Source organism: Mustela nigripes, chromosome 13 (assembly GCF_022355385.1).
Source record: "Mustela nigripes isolate SB6536 chromosome 13, MUSNIG.SB6536, whole genome shotgun sequence".
Lineage (NCBI taxonomy): Eukaryota > Metazoa > Chordata > Mammalia > Carnivora > Mustelidae > Mustela > Mustela nigripes.
The window spans coordinates 2,243,482-2,260,187 of NC_081569.1; the positions used below are offsets into that span (position 1 = coordinate 2,243,482).

The window sequence follows — 16,706 nt, forward strand, 5'->3', positions numbered from 1 at the left end:
CTCGATCCCAGGACGCTGGGATCGAGTCCCGCATCGGGCTCCTTGCTCGGCAGGGAGCCTGCTTCTCCCTCTGCCTCTGCCTGCCATTCTGTCTGCCTGTGCTTGCTCTCTCACCCCCTCTCTCTCTGATAAATAAATAAAATCTTTAAAAAAAAATACACCAATTGAAATTTTAGGGGGGCAGAGTGAAAGAATTAAAAGAAGGAGTTCTTCAGTGTCTCCTCCTGTGCTCCTGTGCTCCTGTGCTCCTGTGCTCCTGTGCTCCTGTGCTCCTGTGCTCCATGGGATTGGTAGTGCCCTGCCCAGGGAGCGCCGGGGGCGGGGGGGGACTGCCGATGCCTGCAGCGGCCCTGTGGCTCCGCAGTGAGGGCCACGGCTTGGTGGCAGGAGCCCTGACAACCCCGTCCCACCATGGTGCCCACTCACCCTGATGCTGTTCACGACGGCCGCGGTCTTGCTCTCGGCGGCCTCTGGGTTGCCGATGAGGTAATCCCAGGCACAGAACACCCGCCAGCAGAAGGTGTAGTCCTCACTGGAGGCACTGGCCAGGCTGGTGCGGGAGTTCTTAGCCATCCTGTGAAAGAGGGGCCGGGCCGGGAGCGTGAGAGCAGGGTCGGGCTGGGTCCTGTCTGCCCGGAGCTGCCGCCCATCCTTGCAGGGCCCTGGTGTGAAGGAGACTGAGCGGGCTGGGTTCAGCCCCCCTCATGGGGATACGGCACTGGACGGTTGTGGGGTAAGCCCATTTAACAAGCAGACTCAATGCTGTGGTGGCCAGGAGGTCCCTGAGTTGTGTGCGCCTGGGGTTGGGGGGTCTAGCCTGTCCCATCGCCGTGCAGCCTGGTTGTGAAATCAAACTCTCCTGGAGCTTCCTGGAGGCCCTGCCCGTGGAGGGGCAGCGACCCCACCTCAGGGCGCCAGTAGGGTCCCTCCAGCCCGTGGTGCTGCTCAGATGCACCAGAAGGCAGGGCTCTGCGCCCCCCTCAGGTGGAAGCTCCCCGTCTTTCAGACGGTCTCTCCCTGGTTATCTTCTCCCTCCATAGTTCTTTGTCCTGAGCCTGCCTCCATCTGTCCCTAAACTGTAACAGTAGCAAACGGTCTGTCTTACAGGTGGGGTGTTGAGACCCCCCCATACACACACACAGAAGCTAATTGAGAAAGCTTCTTGTGAGCCAAAGGCCCCCAGGACCCCGTGTACCTCCTTGGAATTTTGTGGTTTGATGGGGATGACGATGCTAATGGTCTTTTTTTACCCCAAGCACTTGTATGTGCACTGGGCTAAGATGCCCCACGGGGCGGGTGATGGGGACATCCAGGAAGCAGACAGAAGCAGCAGGTGCAACAGGCAGGGAGGGCTGCGTTCCCCCGGCTCAGAGCCTGCCCATCCGTGCAATTAACCAACTCTAATACAGAAGCCCGGAACGTGTGGGGATGGTGCCTGAGCCCTGGCCCCCAGCCACTCTGTGTTCCACCCAGTGTGCCTCCTCTCGGTGAGAAACTGGCTGTGCAAACCCCATCACGGTACAGATAAGCCTGGCCTTTGCAGGGCTTGTAGCTAGGTTGCAGGCATACGTACAGTTGAAGGACCACGTTTTGCTCTCTGCACCCTCTGGTCACTGAGACCACGCTGTTCCTGTCTCTGTGAGCACAAGGACTAAATCTCCTGAAATTACGCTAGCTGCCAAGCCCACGTGATTCTTGTCTCTCCAGACCCGACCCAGAACCTGGCACAAAGCAGTGAACGTTGGGATGCGTGTCGGTTAAAATGAGCATATCTCTTTTAGCCTCGGTCTCCTCATCTGCAGAATGGGTCCAGCTACGGCTGACCCGTACCCATCACCGACCAGACTGCAATCCCTCATACCGTCCCTGGCATACGGAGGGAGGCGGAGTAGCCGTACTTTCTCAAGAGGATGATGAAGCTGTAAGCAAACACGGCCATCCCCACCAGGAAGTAGGCCAAGGGCAGCCGGTAACCAGCCCTTCCGATTCTTCGCTCCCTGCCGTAGTAGCCGTAGAAGAGCACGGAGTACTGCAGGTAACCCTGCCAAGAGAGCACCCGGCGTCACCTCCCGCCCCGGCTTCCGGAACTTCGCCGCCTGGTCAGCCCTCCCTGGAGATGAGAGCCCGGCCAAGCCTCAGCCTCACCCCCAGGGACCAGACGGTGTCCAGGTCCTGTGCAGCCGCCACGTGCTCCTTGGGGATGGTCTTGCTGGCCGTGCTTCCGAAGGGCTGGCCTGCGATGAGCTGGTAGAGAAAACAGGATGTCCTGTGATCCTCTGGGGCGGGGAGGGGACCAGAAGAAAAGGGGCGGCGGATGCCCAGATCCCTGCATGGCCCGGGTCTCTAGCGGCTGCCTTTCTGCTAGATCCTCACTGAGGGCACAGTCATCCTGCGTGGGCCGAGCTTCCTGCTTGATCAGCCCTCCTGGGAGTCCTCTCCCTGGGCTTCTACAGGCGGCTTTCTGAGGTCACTGGGTTTCTGCACGGGAAATAGCCCCATTTATTTCGTGAGGACGAAGCTTAGCTGAGAAGCGGCTTCCGTGTTATCACGGTGCCGGCGAGCTGGCCTGGTTGCCAGACTCCGCCTATCACCTCCTCTTGCATGGCCGAAGAGCTAAGAATTGTTTTTGCATTTTTAATGGATTGGAAAAAAAAAAAATCAAAAGCAGAAGAATACATCGGGACACTTAGGAATGATGTGACAGTCAAACCCGTATCCGTAAATATCCGTAAATAAAATTCGACGGGAACACAGACACCATCATGAGCTCGCGTATCATGTTTCATGCTGCACGGGGGACTGCACGGGTGGGACCCAAAGCCTCCCCTCTTGGCTACCCGGCCCTTCACGGAAGAGGTCAGCTGTGTCCTGCTTGAACTCACGGGTCATCCTTCCCATGAGGATAGTGGCTGCACGCCCGTCTCCCGTTTCCAACGAAAGGGCTTCCTACTTCCCCCCAACTCGCTCTTACCTCTGGAATGACAATAAAAGCGCCTGTCATTATCGTCAGCACAATATTAATTCCAAACAACCATCTGAGGAATATGAAGTAGGAGGCAACACCAGATCCAAAATGACCTAAAAAAAAAAAAAAAAAAAAAAAAAGGCCGGATGATAAGAACAGTGAAACACGGCAACAACGGAATGAACAGTATCAAATCCGCACAGAGCAAAGTTCTCTGCACCGCAGCCCTGCGATCCTTTGTGTATCAGGACAAAGACGGAGAACACCGTGATTGTACCAATCGGGGTGATCCCCCCAAATAGTCCAAGAGGCTCATGAGTCTTTCCACGTATAAGCACACAAAAAAAGCCCCTAATTTAATCATTTCCCTTATGACACAGTCATCTAAAATACTTGTCAAATTCACATTTCACTTTTGTTCAGAAGAATCAGCATCTTTTGAGAACTGGAGATGTGTTTTTATTTTTTTTTCATTGTGTGTCCTTTTGAGAATTTCAACGATTTCTCTTCAAATTACTTTGTCTTAATTTTTTTACTTGGAAATAGAGCAATTTGCTAAGGGTTAATGTTAGGGCAAACTGGGGGAAGGAATCACAGGGACTTAACAACTTTTCCATATAGCTAAACTTTTCTATATATCTATTTTATTCTAAAATAAAGAAAGTGGGGCACCTGGATGGTTCAGTGGGTTAAGCCGCTGCCTTCGGCTCAGGTCATGATCTCAGGGTTCTGGGATCGAGTCCCGCACCGGGCTCTCTGCTCAGTGGGGAGCTTGCTTCTCTCTCTCTCTCTCTGCCTGCCTCTCTGCCTACTTGTGATCTCTGTCTGTCAAATAAATTTAAAAAATATATATTTAAAATAAATAAATAAATAAAACAAAGAAAATGTATTCGAGACCAAATGTGTACTAAGAAACTAAGGGAGCCTCGAGATTAGATGAGAACGTGGGTGATTTGTATCATCCTTAGAAAAAGAAACCTCTTGAATTTTTACTTCAAATTTAGCTTATGTTTATCATAATAACTAGAAAAATGCAAAGCATCACAAGGAAAACCAAAACTTACCTATTCTGAGCCCACTAATTTAAAATCACTACTAGAATGACTTTCTAGTAAACTTTTAGTGTGCTCCCCCATTCTTATTCTGTATGCATAGATCTTGGGTATAAAATCAGCATCTCTCTACAATATGTATCTTGAGTTTTTAATATATTGTACGTGTTTTCTCATACAAAAAATATTCTATAAAATAAATTTTATTGTTTCTTCAACTGGATTTTCCATAATTTATTTAACCTGCTTGAGACTTAAGCCTCTGACTTTTTGCTAGGTAGGGGATTCACTAGGGGAAATAAGTCTGCAATAAATAATTTCCCTCCAAGGGCAGGTTTCCTAGAAGCAGAGCCTAAGGGAGGGACCCCACTCTGGAGAAAGGGAGTGGGGAGGGGGGCGGGAGGGAGGAAGGGGCAGGCAGGTGCGGGGGAGAGCTGAAGGGTCAGGATGGGTGCGAGGTTGTGGTCTCTGCGGGGACCTGGCTTCTCCAGATCCCTGGGGAATCCCAGAAGGCAAATTGCACAACACAGTTGGTCCACTTTGCACGAGGACCCCGACTGGACTCCCCTTGCTCAGGCCCTCCCTCCGTCTAGGTCCTCCCTCGGCCCCCCCCCCCCCCGGGAGGCAGGGCAGGTGATGTGAGCCCAACTGCTGCAACAGTGCAAGCCCAGGACCATTCTCCAGGAAAGGGGACAGCGGTGAGTCACAGCATTGACACCCAGAGCAGCCAGGAACAGCCTGACCAGCCAGGAAATCTGGGTGGGGTCCCCACTGGGTCCTGGCACGCTGCTTTTGCTGTGGCTCTCCTCTCTCTGGTTGTTAGGGAGTGGGAGGGTTTCATCAAAGAGCACAAACATTAGGAAGGCTTTGGTTACAAATGGTACCTTTCCCCTAGAAATGCCCGTTGCAATGTGCATTCCCACCCACTGTGTAGGAAAAAAAAATAAATAAACTGCTAACTTCCATTGAAATGCTGAAAATTGTGTTCTCTCCGTTTGTGGGCTTTTAGCTTTGTTGTTGTAGGTATGCACGATTTCTTCTACAGGTCACTAAACACAGTGCTCCTTTCCTTGGTGATGTCCTCCTGTCCTCTCTCAGACAGGGTCGCCTTCCGTGCTCTATCGTTTCTTATAATTCCGAGTGGCTCCCTATCTCCTGTAACAACTCCCAGAGCCTCACGGTGAAGGGTTTCACTACAACAGAGAAACCACCTGTTCCAGAACCATCTATGATGCTATGCTCCACTTTCCACGGCTCTAGGGTTTTTACAATGTCTTTGAACATTTCTTATGCAAGTTCATTTGTGTTTTTCTTTGTAAAAAGATTTTTTTTTTTTTAGGTGAGTCTTTTGGATGGGCTTCTTCCGTGATCGATCATTTCACGGAGAACAAAAAGTTGACATGAGATTTCTCCAAACTGAGGGAATCCACCTCTTCCAATCTTACGTCCTCCTGTGTCTCTTCACAGGTTTTTTAAACAGCCCGTGGCCCAGTTTTCCAGTTTTCTTCACTGTAGGCTCACTGTTGGGTTTATCCCTGGCCTCGTGCGCTGTGCGTTATGGTGTATGTGCTGTGTCTACACGTTCGTGACTACGCTGTGAACGTGACTTACTTATTTCTCCGAACATGCTCTCGGAGCTGACCCTACTGCGTCTGAGAAAGCGCGGACTGCTGCGGGGTTTGCTTGGCCGTGGCACACACAAGACCCTCCCACTCTCCTACGGTTTCTCAGCTGATGCTTCGGGGTCCGCGCCGGGTCGACTTCGGAAGGAAAGGCCGGGACAGCAGAGCCGCAGGGATGTGGGGCTGCTGCCGTCCTGGCGGCCGCGGTGGGACCGATGTCTTCCATCCCCCACGGTCCCACGTCCAGCCGCGCTCCACATCATGTCCGCATGGCCCCCGTGGCGCCTTGTGGGCCCCGGGAGGCCCGGCCCCTCCTTCTCAGGCTGCGGGCACCCCATCCCCGCCACACTCCCCCGAGCGCCCACACTTACTCTCAATTTTCTTTATCCTCATCTCCCAGGGAATGAAGATGACCATGAAGTTACAGGCCAGACGTGCAAACTTCCGCCAGAGCTGAAAAGGAGAGAGCAGGGTTAGAGAGCTTCACAGCGGTCCACGTGGCAGTGACCCTGGGATGCTAAGGTCCCGAGTGGAGCACGGGCTCCCACACACTGTCTGATGCCTTCAATCACGCCTCTGCAGGACTCTGGGCAATACGAGGGCCAAAGCAGCCTCCTCCTCTCCTCTGTGCAGGAGGCCCTGCTTCAGGCTCTGAGCTGTGCTGTCTGTACGAGGCTCATGCTCCAGGGTTGCACCTGCCTTATTCCTCCGGTTCCTGCTCCGGACACGAAAACAAGCGCCCGAAATTACTTGAGGAATAATGTCCCAATGCACCCATTTGACCCCGCTCCAGGAGTGGGGTCCAGGAATCCATGTGACCAGGAAACTGTCCCCCCGGGATCACAGTGCCTTGTTTGGGGGACAAGGAGTCTAGAGCAGTCGCTGAATGAGAGACCCTCGTGTGCCTCCCGTCTTGCGACCATGTCTGTCTCCCACCCTCGCTCCTGGCCACTGCTGCCAGCGGTGAGCTCTGGAAATTCATCTTGTGTGTTTAAGATGCATTTGCCAAGAGTTCAAAATCCTTATTTTTCTTTCTTTTTCCTCCAAGGAGAATAAAGCAGAACGTGCCCTCCCCGGGTCAGCTCCCCACAGGACTGGCGGGCTGCTCGTTCTTAACACACAAACAATCTGGGTTCGTGTTGAAAGCCAATGATCTCATTGCCGAAGGAAAGCTCGCAAATGTGATTACAGCATTCTGAACCCAGAGACGCCATGTGGTCCTGAGGCAGACGCGCGTGATACTGTCCTTCGGGAATGTGTCTGCTCAGGCCAGAACGGCTGCTTGTAAATGAGAAGCTGTTCGAGTTTTATCAGACGGTGCAACTGCTCATCCTCCGAGCCGGATTCCAGACCCAGCTCAGACCTAGCCACGCCCATAGTGTTTCACCCGGCTTCTCGGGAGACAGAACTAGATCCTTCTCCCTGTAAATCCCCCACATGGAAACCCTGTCACGTTGATCACAGCCTGTCTCCTGTTGCCTTGGGATTTTCCCCATGGTGCACATGCCGTGGCACGCAGGGGACATCAAAGCTTTTGCTCATTCATGCCCTGTAGCACGCAGAAGCAGGGTTTGGCGTTGGAGAGCTCTGAGTCTCTAGCCCACTGCGAATGACGTCCCGAAGTATCAGGGGTCCCGCGTGGGGGCCCCACACCGGAGTTCCAGCTCCACTGCTATCCTACTGTGCGAAAAGGGATTTTCTTTCTTTAGGATTCAATTTCCTCGTCTGCATGAGAAACAGGATTCCCTCAGAGGTAGGCAGAACTCCTTTTTCAATTTAAATTTTGGTTAAATTTCAATGAGAATGTCAATGCCCGAACACACTAATGCAGAACAATTTTTGGAGGTAAGAGATGCAAAACCTCCTCCCCTTGCCTTTTGGGCTCATTCAGGAAGTTGGGGGCCTCCAATGCAGCTCCTAGGGCCCTGAACCCTCAACACTCACGCTGGTGAGGCAAGTCTACTCTAGCTTCCCACAGGAGCTTCCTAGAGGTAGATGAGATGGAAAAACATGACTTATTGATGGCAAGACTCAGTAGGGCAGGGAACACACACTTCTCTGCTGTTTGCCCCGCATCTCTAGGGAAAGCCCTGGAACTCTGAAACGATTTGAGATTTTAAGAGCAACGCAAAGACAAAACAAAAGCTGGGCTTGGAGGAAATAGGTCTTAATTGTGGGCTCGGGCTACTGGCCATCAGAAAGAATAAGCTCGCTCTTTCCTTTTTGGGATGGCCTGTACATATTGGAATAAAGATGCTCTAACAACACATACTACAGTTCGTGAAAAATGAGTTCATTCAGAGCATGTACCGAGCACCTACGTGTGTTTCCGGTACCACGATTGCAAATGGACAAGACAGCTAAGATGTCAGCTGCTGCACAGCTTACGTCCAGTAGACAGAGAGAAGCAGTGGACGAGTCAGTGCCACAGGGGGGCACCGTCCATCAGGAGGAGGAAAACCTCTTCTAAACAAGGGGATCAGGAGAGGTCCATGTGGGGAGGTCACATGTGAGCTGAGGCTTGAATGAAAAGGAATTGATGTTTCAAAGAAGAATAAGTTGGTAGAGAAGCTGTCCAGGAGGGCAGGGCAGCCCAGTCACGTCTGTGAGTTAGCACAGATGTTAAAACACGTCTGTGTTTTACAATAGAGGATGGAGGAGGGGGGAGAGGGGAGATCTAATAGGTAAGCAATGGCCAGATCAGGTGGGTCATGGGAAGGACTTAGATTTAATTCTTAGTGTGATGAAAGCGCATCTATGTATCTGTGTATCTGTCTGTGTATCTATCTGTGTATCCATGTGTCCATGTATCTGTCTGTGTTTGTATCTTTTTATCTCTCTCTCTCTCATCTACCATTATTTTAAGTAAGGGCTGGCGTGAGCAGGTCACTGTGGAAGAGCCTGGACAGCAGGAGACGGTACGTGGAAGCCGGGGGACCTGCCAGGAGCTCGCGGAGTCTATATACCATCATGGGCAGGTGCCCAATCGCATCACGGAGGCTCTTGGGAACGGTGACCTCCTTCATTGGTATCGTGTGAGACACAAGGACACAGACTACTAGGACCAGAAGGAACCTTGAGAATCAAACATGAAAGCCAAAGTCAAATAATGTCCAAATGCACCCATTTGACCCCGCTCCAGGAGTGGGGTCCAGGAACCAATGGCAGAGGGACCTGGGCGTCCTGACTCGTGCCGGTGTGACTCCTCCGATCCCAGGGGTCCCACACGCTCACACCGGGTTTCCTTCAGAAGCACGGACACGTGCTGGTGCCGAAGGGAGACCGTCCCTAAAGAGCTGGAGTCGAGTGGAGACCCACGTGAACGGGGGATGCGGGCTGGAAACGGGGGAGGGCACCCCAGGATGCCTTGTGCGGCTGCTCTGAGTGGAGACAGGATCTCAGTGCTGGGAGTCCCAGAGGATGGGGAGCTCACAAAATTTCTTATTTGGAAAATATTTAACCGTCTTCGGGGTATAAACCGAGGATGATATACAGACGGGCTGCAGGCAGTACGCCGCTGGCTAGACGCCTTCGGCTTTCTCTACCCGGCAGCGGGAGCAGATGCTGGTCCCCAGCTGTTCATATAAAAATATAGCATTTCCAGTGTAAAATAAGGTGCAGAAACAGAGTTCTGAATGTGGGGCGGGGGAGGAGCACAGTGTGAAGACACCGGTCTCACTGTGACCAAAAGTGGCGGTAACTTTCACTCTGATATATGACAGTTTGTCTGAACCCAACAGAAGGACCTTCCAGTTTTCCCACAGCATTTCATACTACGCAGGGAAAAAAAGGAGGGAGCACATATGCTAATTATTCAAAAGATAATTTTTTCTGTATTTCATCTGTAAGCCACATCATCGTGGGACGGGCGTGAGCAGTCATGGGTAATCTTGGTCCTAGGACTAGATTCGAGTTTTTAGGCAGGGTCTGAGGAAAGTGAGCGGACAGCCAGGGCAGGACCTTGGGGATCCTTTGAGATTTTATAATTTTTCAGGTATGTAAAATTTGTGGTCAGCTTTAAGGAAAACTTCAGGAAGAACACTTTCTGTTTCAGAAAATCTGAAAAGGGCATCTGTCAGCTTTTGTCTGTTCAAGTATAACAAAGTTTAAAAAAATACAATATCCAGTATTTGAAAGAATATTATGAAAATCATAAACTTGTCATGTATGGCAAGATCAACTATCAAGGGTTGAGGAATCATTTATTAATATTTATCAAGAGCCAAAAAATGACATTTTTTTTTATAGTGATTATAGTTCTGGCATTTATCCTAGGAGAGAAATTTTAAAAGATAGGGAAAGGGGGCGCCTGGGCGGCTCAGTCTGTTTAGTGTCTGCCTTCGGCTCAGGCCACGATCCCAGGGTCCTAGGGTCAAGCTGCAAGTCAGTGTCCCTGCTCAGCAGGAAGCCTGCTTCTCCCTCTGCCTCTCTCCCTGATCATGGGCTCTCTCTCCCTCTGCTTGTGCTGTCTCTCTCTCAAATAAATAACTAAAATATATATTTTAAATAAACAAATAAAAGGTAGGAAAAGCAATATGTGCAAAGATAGTCTTTGCAGGGTTAGTAATGATAATGAAAAACTACAGACAACTTAAATATTCAGCAGCAGACAAATAACTAATTAAGTTAATATGCGTTTGTCTGTCATGGAACATGATAGGAGCAACATGGAAAAATCCTTCTGTTATGTGTGGGGTTAAGTGAAAAAAGAAGAAAGAGAAAGGCTTGTATACTACACATCCTCTCCGTGAAAATTATATATTCAGTGACTGGAATGTGAGATTTAAAAAAAGATACTAAGGGCATGTTTTTTCCTTGCCTTCTAAACATTTATGAAAATTATTGTAACATCTCTCCAGACAGATAACTTCAATATACACTAAAATTTAGTTTTAAGGAACGGGATGGAAAAAATAACAGACAAAAACCTTAGCATTGGATTATAAAGTGAGCGTTGGGATTTATCTGGAACTTACTCATTACAAGATGTGCACTGAAAAAAACAAAACCCCACAGGTATGGATGGGAGCACATCAGGAAGGATGCTAGATCATTTTATCAGGGGAAGACGCCCTTTCTCGGATGAGCTAGGCTGCCCCAGGGCCGTGTCCCATCAGTAGGTGACCACATCCCGGACTAGGCTCCAGGTTCTGGGATGCGGGGACCTTGCAGCTCGCAGCACTTCTCCATGGCTGCTGTGACTGTTGGTGCAGCCCGTGTGCAGTGACAGAGCAGTGGCTCGCAACTTCCCGGCCCCAAGACCATAAGAGGGCATGGGGGTGTCCGCGTACGAAGGCTCTCACCTCGGCACCAGCTGCTTGGTAGCCGCGGGTCCTGGTCAGCCGCCCTTCGAACTTCAGCACAATCTCCTTCGCTTGCCTGAGAGGACAAAAACACGCCAGTGAGCACAATCTTATCCTACCCGCTATCTTGGCTAAATGTGCCAAAGTGCGACAGGAGCGGGCGGCCAAAAGGTGAGGGAGAAGTGGCCACGGCAAGGCGAGGCTTTCCACGGCAAATTGTTCCTTTCCTGACCTCCAGCAACCAGAAAGCGCTCTTAAAAAATGCTGAGTGAAATAAGTCAAGCAGAGAGAGTCAATTATCTTATGGTTTCACTTATTTGTGGAGCATAACAAATTGCATGGAGGACATGGGGAGTTAGAGAGGAGAAGGGAGTTGGGGGAAATTGGAAGGGGAGGGGAACCATGAGAGACTATGACTCTGAAAAACAATCTGAGGATTTTGAAGGGGTGGGAGGTGGGAGGTTGGGGGAACCAGGTGGTGGGTATTGGGGAGAGCACCGATTGCATGGAGCACTGGGTGTGGTGCAAAAACAATGAATACTGTTACGCTGAAAAAAAAAAATCTTTCAGAAAAAAAAATGTAATGGATTAAATTCTTAGAAAATGATGAATCAATGATGAAATGAGTTTCAATGAATTTCTTAAAGCCCTTCCCTGATTGTTGCCTGGGAATCAATCGTGAGCAGGTAGGGGCAGGGGAGGGGGGCTCCTGGCAGCAGCACTAGGGGGCCTCACCCCTCCCCTTAACCTCAGCAGCCTTCCTCCTGCGGCCTCGTCTCTGGAAGAGAAAGTCAGATCGAGCCTACGAGTCCTGCCTCGAGGAAAGGGTGCTGTCTACATGGCCACAAAGAACCCGATTCAGCCTACACCAACTACTAGCACGCTAACTGACCTCCTCGGTGGGCTGATCCTTGAAACACACTGAATTTACTGGGATAAGTGGTTCAATCCACACCTACAGGAGTAGCCGGATTAGACAATTAACATCAGCACCCGTGGGAGGGACAGCAGTCAAGGACGCTTAGAGGTGAATGTCACTTTCAAGGCGACCTCCTCAGACAATGAGCTGATGAGACCCTCGTGACGGGTGGCCAGCCCCCTCCACTTGAGTATGCTCAGTGCTGAAGGGCTTGGTTCTTTGGAGCCCCTCGGTCTCGAGTCTGTCCCGTTCGTGCAAGGGAGGTCTTACATGTACACCCCAATAGCCTCTTAGCAATACCCACCGCGGCTGAGCCTTTCCCTAAGAGACGCAGGAACGAGCGGGCTCCCTTCCCCCGAGTGAGACGTGAGCTCATCAGAGTGCTTGCTGGGTTTTGGGGCGCTGTGCCCTCCCTGCCATCATCCCAGCTCCACGGCCCCGCCCATGCCCTGGCTTCATCCCGGTCAGAACCAAAATTGCAGGCGAGGGTGAGGGTTGATGTCCTACCCTGCCCGGCAGCTGAAAGGCAGAGACCTATACAAGCGGAATAATTAGTTTCATCTCATTGTCTACAATTTTCTTCCTGCAAACATTTTCTGCGCCCTGCCTTGGGCCAAGCAGAGCAGGACACAGAGGTACGTAGACAGAGTCGCTGCGTAGAAAGAGTCCCTAACGAATAGGGTGAAGGGGTCCCGAGGTGACAGTACTGGGAGAGAGTGGCGGCGGCGGTTAGAGTATGAGCGAGGGTGGGCCTGGACCTGGGCTTCCAGAGAGGACGACCTCGCCCAGACCCCCACACAGACCCATGTTGACGTAAGGGTCCCGCCACTTGCTTCCCTGCAAGGGCCATGAACCAGCGCCATGCCCTCCCAGACAGGTGTCTGTCGCTCCAGACTCAGCGAGGGCTCCCTGCTCTCCTCGGCGTCGGCCCCCCTCGCTGGCTCCCCCCACGGTCAGGCTTCAGTGGTCACCGTGCTTTCCAGATGCCTCAGCAAGTCCAATGAGGGAGGCATTGCTCCAGTAGCTTCTCAAGGTGATGAGGGAGGAGACGTGGGGACCAGGGAATGATAAACGGAGGTGCTCAGAGGACGAGCCTCCTCCGGGAGCCTGACTGGTGGCCCAGGGAAACTGGGGGGGGGAGGCTGTCACCAGGCTGAGCCCCTGGCCAGGCATCAGCCCCGAAGGCCTGGTTTGCCCTTTTGATGGGACGGTTATCATTCTCTGTGCTCTGCCTGCAGGTTGAAAAGCCTCAGTCTCATACTAATAATTAATGATCATTAATTACTAATTAGTAAATACTGGTGACTCCTATTAGGCAGTGATCAGGAATCAGCAGGAGCATTTCTGCATGATTCTTAAAAATTCTGGGGGCACCTGGGTGGCTCAGTGGGTTAAAGCCTTTGCCTTCGGCTCAGGTCATGATCTCAGGGTCCTGGGATCGAGCCCCGCATCGGGCTCTCTGCTCGGCAGGGAGCCTGCTTCCCTCTCTCTCTCTGCTTGCCTCTCTACCTACCTGTGATCTCTCTCTGTCAAATAAATAAATAAAATCTTAAAAATAATTTTGGATACAACACACAACTTATTTTTGGTTATTGGATAAATTGTCCCCATGATTCTTTTGGCTGAGTTCCAGTATTTCAATAGAACATCGGAGTCAGGGTCAGAAAGTCTGGCTTTAAATAAAGCTCAGGGCCAGCTCTCAGAGGCTGTGTGTCCTGGGGTAAGTCACTTCACATCTCTGAGAATCAATCTTCCATCTGAAATTGCTGTCCTCACCCAAGGGAACACACACAGGGTGGGAGCCAACAGCAGACAGGGAGGGTTAGCCAGAAACTGCTGAGACTAGAAACGACAGGTGCCCTTAGCCATCTGCTGAACCAACCTGGGGGGCCCACTGCGTCTTGCTTGCCGGGGAAGCCGACAAAGCCATGCTCTGATGGGAGTCCAATGGGAAGCCTGAGGGGCTGTGTGCTTGGCATCGGGAAAGGGGCGCTAACGAGCTTCCGATCCGTCTCCGTGGGGCGCCGGGTCAGTGGGGCTGCTGCCTGTCTCTCCAGGAAGGTCCCTTTGACAGGTCAGAGTAGCTCATTAAGACCATGCAGTGAACTCCCTCTGCCCCGTCCATCAGGACCCCGGGGGCGGGGGCGTGACTTCCACATACCCGAGACAGTGGGGGCACTGTCGCTGCTCATCCGTTTAACCTCGGACCTCTCTGTGGATCTCAAACTTCAGTAAGTGAAAGAATCTACCTGAATGTGTGTTAAAAACATAGGCTGTCTCTCCCACACGTTCTGATGGGGCAGCTCTCAGGGCCATCTGGGGTTCTGAGTCTTCAACACACACCTGCTTGCCTAACAGGGCACGTTTTTTTGGAAGCAGATGGCAGGTGCCTTTCTGCCCCATCCCCTCAACTTTAAAGAGAAAGAAAGTGGCCAAGAAATTAAGAGAGTGACCCAGCATCGCTCAGCTGAGGACTGGGAGGTGGCGGTCAGCAACTCGCAACCTAGCGGCCACTCCTCAGCTGTTCCAAATTCTCTCTCGGATTCTGTAGTGCGACTCGATAGCATGGTTTTCTGGTTTCCCATAGAGTCTGGCTCCCCCCAGAGGGAGTAACCGCCCAGCAGGGGGATTTTAGATTTCTAAAATCTAGTGTTTGAAACGAGGTAGAAAACCACCAATTCCATCAACACACACACACACACACACACAAACCCAGACGCTCGTACACAGACCCTCACAGAGATCCTGGCCACCCTGAGGCCCTTGTGACATCTCCGAGTCAGGTTGAGGCGCCCACCCGCCACCCTCACGTGGGTCTCTGTGCTTGTTTCCGTGGGCAGGTCAGGGTGGTTGCGTGGGAAGCGTATTCGCAATCATCAAAAACGGCCGCCGTAGCCCTCACCTCAGTGCTCCCAGCTTCTGGCCCATGGTCCAAGGTCTGCAGCGAAGGTTCGCCATGAGATCCTTCTGGAACTGGATATTCTGGAAGATCTGTTCTGGATCAGCGCTGTCCCCTGCCTCCTCAGCATTCAAGCTGTCATCCAGGTTGCTGAATGGATCGGGCATGAAGGAGGAAATCTGATTAGTGCTGTTGCTTCCAGCAAAGCGCTTGCCCGGGGCACGGTCAGCCCCTCGCTGCCCCAGGGTCGTCTGTGTGAGGTTTGTACCTGTCAGGGGACAGGGACCCAGGGAGGCAGAGGGAGAGCTTGGCAACCTCGGGCAACCCCGGAAGGACACCCATCGGAGTCTGCTGCTTTGATGGGTCCATGAAAAAAAAAAATGGTTTCCCTGGAGGAAAGGTGTCTTCAGAGGACACCACAGAAGGAGACAAGAGGGCGCTGATGAACAATTCCTGAGCAGCCACATCTCGGATGGGCAACTCTGTTCAGGCCGATCGAGATCACCCGCTCATTTCAGAGCCCGCGCTCCTCCTGTCCCCCAGCTCTGGAGGCAACGGAAAGCAAAGCCACACGCTGCCCTCCAGAGACCCTCCCTGTGCGCTCACTTCCATTCTCTCAAACCGGGACAGTGGAGGCAGAACGGCCAGCAGCGTCTAGAAACGAGACTGCAGCCGAACAGGTTTACGTGGCAGATACCACAGGGCAGGAGTTACTGTGTAGGGGAACCGTGTTCTACACGTGGACGCATCTATTCCCGGGAACAATTACCGTGTTAACCCGACGACGGCTGATCAGCACGAGGGGAGTGCTGTGGTCTTGGCTCAACAAGTGAGACAAAATTGTTCCTTTGCTTTTCCCGGGTTCAGACGGTTTTTACTTAGAGGAGAATTTTCTCCAGTTTCTCCAAATTAATGGAGGTTTTAATATACCTTTGTAAATATCTAACGGATTCGAACAGCACTACCCCCACCCCCTTCTTCCCAGCCTGAAGCCCGCTCCGACAGACACCTCATTTACTCGGACGGATGCATTCCGGCTCTCGCTTGACGTTGCCGACCGAGTCAACAGAGGGGAAACGGAGAGCGCACGCCCGTGGGCTCCGCCAGGCTGGGGTAGCTTGGATTCAGGTCCCCCGGGGAATGAGCAGGTGGCCAGCCCCGCGGTACAAAAGCCCGGAGAAGGGAGTTTCTGGGTCCGTTCTGAAGGCGTGGGGAGTGGGTTGGGGGCTCTGTCCTTGGGGCAGCTGCAGCAGGGCTCTGGGGACTCGGCCCCCCCTTCCTCCACACACCTGCCTTCTCTGCGGGCGGAGGGCGGGGACCCACTCACCTGAGCAGCAGGGACTCCTGGTACAAGTAGTGCTGGCCGGTGTTCCTCCGGCTTCGGTGGCGCGGACATGCCTTGGAAGCTTTCATGGGGGGGCTGACCTACTGCCAGTGACCTCTGGGGCCGGCCTCAGGGGTCCGCTCCTGCCACGGAGGAGGCTTCTGCTGGGGAGCTGCTCGGTGCTGGTCTCGCCGGTTCTCAGGAGCAGGAGTGCGCGTCTGCAGCGAGTCCCCTGCCAAGGAGGCCTGTGTGCATATGTAATGCTAAGGTGGCCTCGGCAGCTCAGATTGGCTGGAGTCTGGGCGGGAGGCTTGGCCAGGCTGAGCGAGGGACCGCTAGGTGCTGCCCGGATCCTCACGTCTGTGACCCTCACACCCAGCGGGGCTCTGCGCGTTGCAAACTGCCTTTTGTCTCTTCCTGTGACCGGTGCTCACGAAATAGAATGCAGGCACAGATGTTTTTCTTTGCTCTCTCGTGTTTACCGCTCAAGAAAGAGGCTTGCAGTAAGAACCTTGCCTGTGCTCGCATGGCAAAGTCCCGGAGAGGACTTAAATTTTTTCTCAACTTTCTTTTCCCGCTTGGACAGAAGCCGAATCCCACCCCCCAGCCCAGGTTGCAGCAG

At 52.3% G+C, this 16,706-nt stretch overlaps 1 protein-coding gene across 1 annotated transcript in view; it reads right to left on the reverse strand.

Annotated features, from left to right (window-relative positions):
• The window catches only part of TMC3 (transmembrane channel like 3), a 35,538-nt gene extending 19,365 nt beyond the window's left edge, over positions 1 to 16,173 (reverse strand). The window contains exons 1-8 of the mRNA XM_059418457.1: positions 16,088 to 16,173; positions 14,764 to 14,910; positions 10,943 to 11,018; positions 6,011 to 6,092; positions 2,972 to 3,078; positions 2,146 to 2,244; positions 1,899 to 2,041; positions 427 to 574 (exon numbers count right to left, since the gene is read on the reverse strand). Coding sequence (XP_059274440.1) covers positions 427 to 574; positions 1,899 to 2,041; positions 2,146 to 2,244; positions 2,972 to 3,078; positions 6,011 to 6,092; positions 10,943 to 11,018; positions 14,764 to 14,910; positions 16,088 to 16,173 — 888 coding nt within the window. The remainder of the gene's footprint in view (positions 1 to 426; positions 575 to 1,898; positions 2,042 to 2,145; positions 2,245 to 2,971; positions 3,079 to 6,010; positions 6,093 to 10,942; positions 11,019 to 14,763; positions 14,911 to 16,087) is intronic.
• Between the last annotated feature and the right edge of the window lie 533 nt (positions 16,174 to 16,706).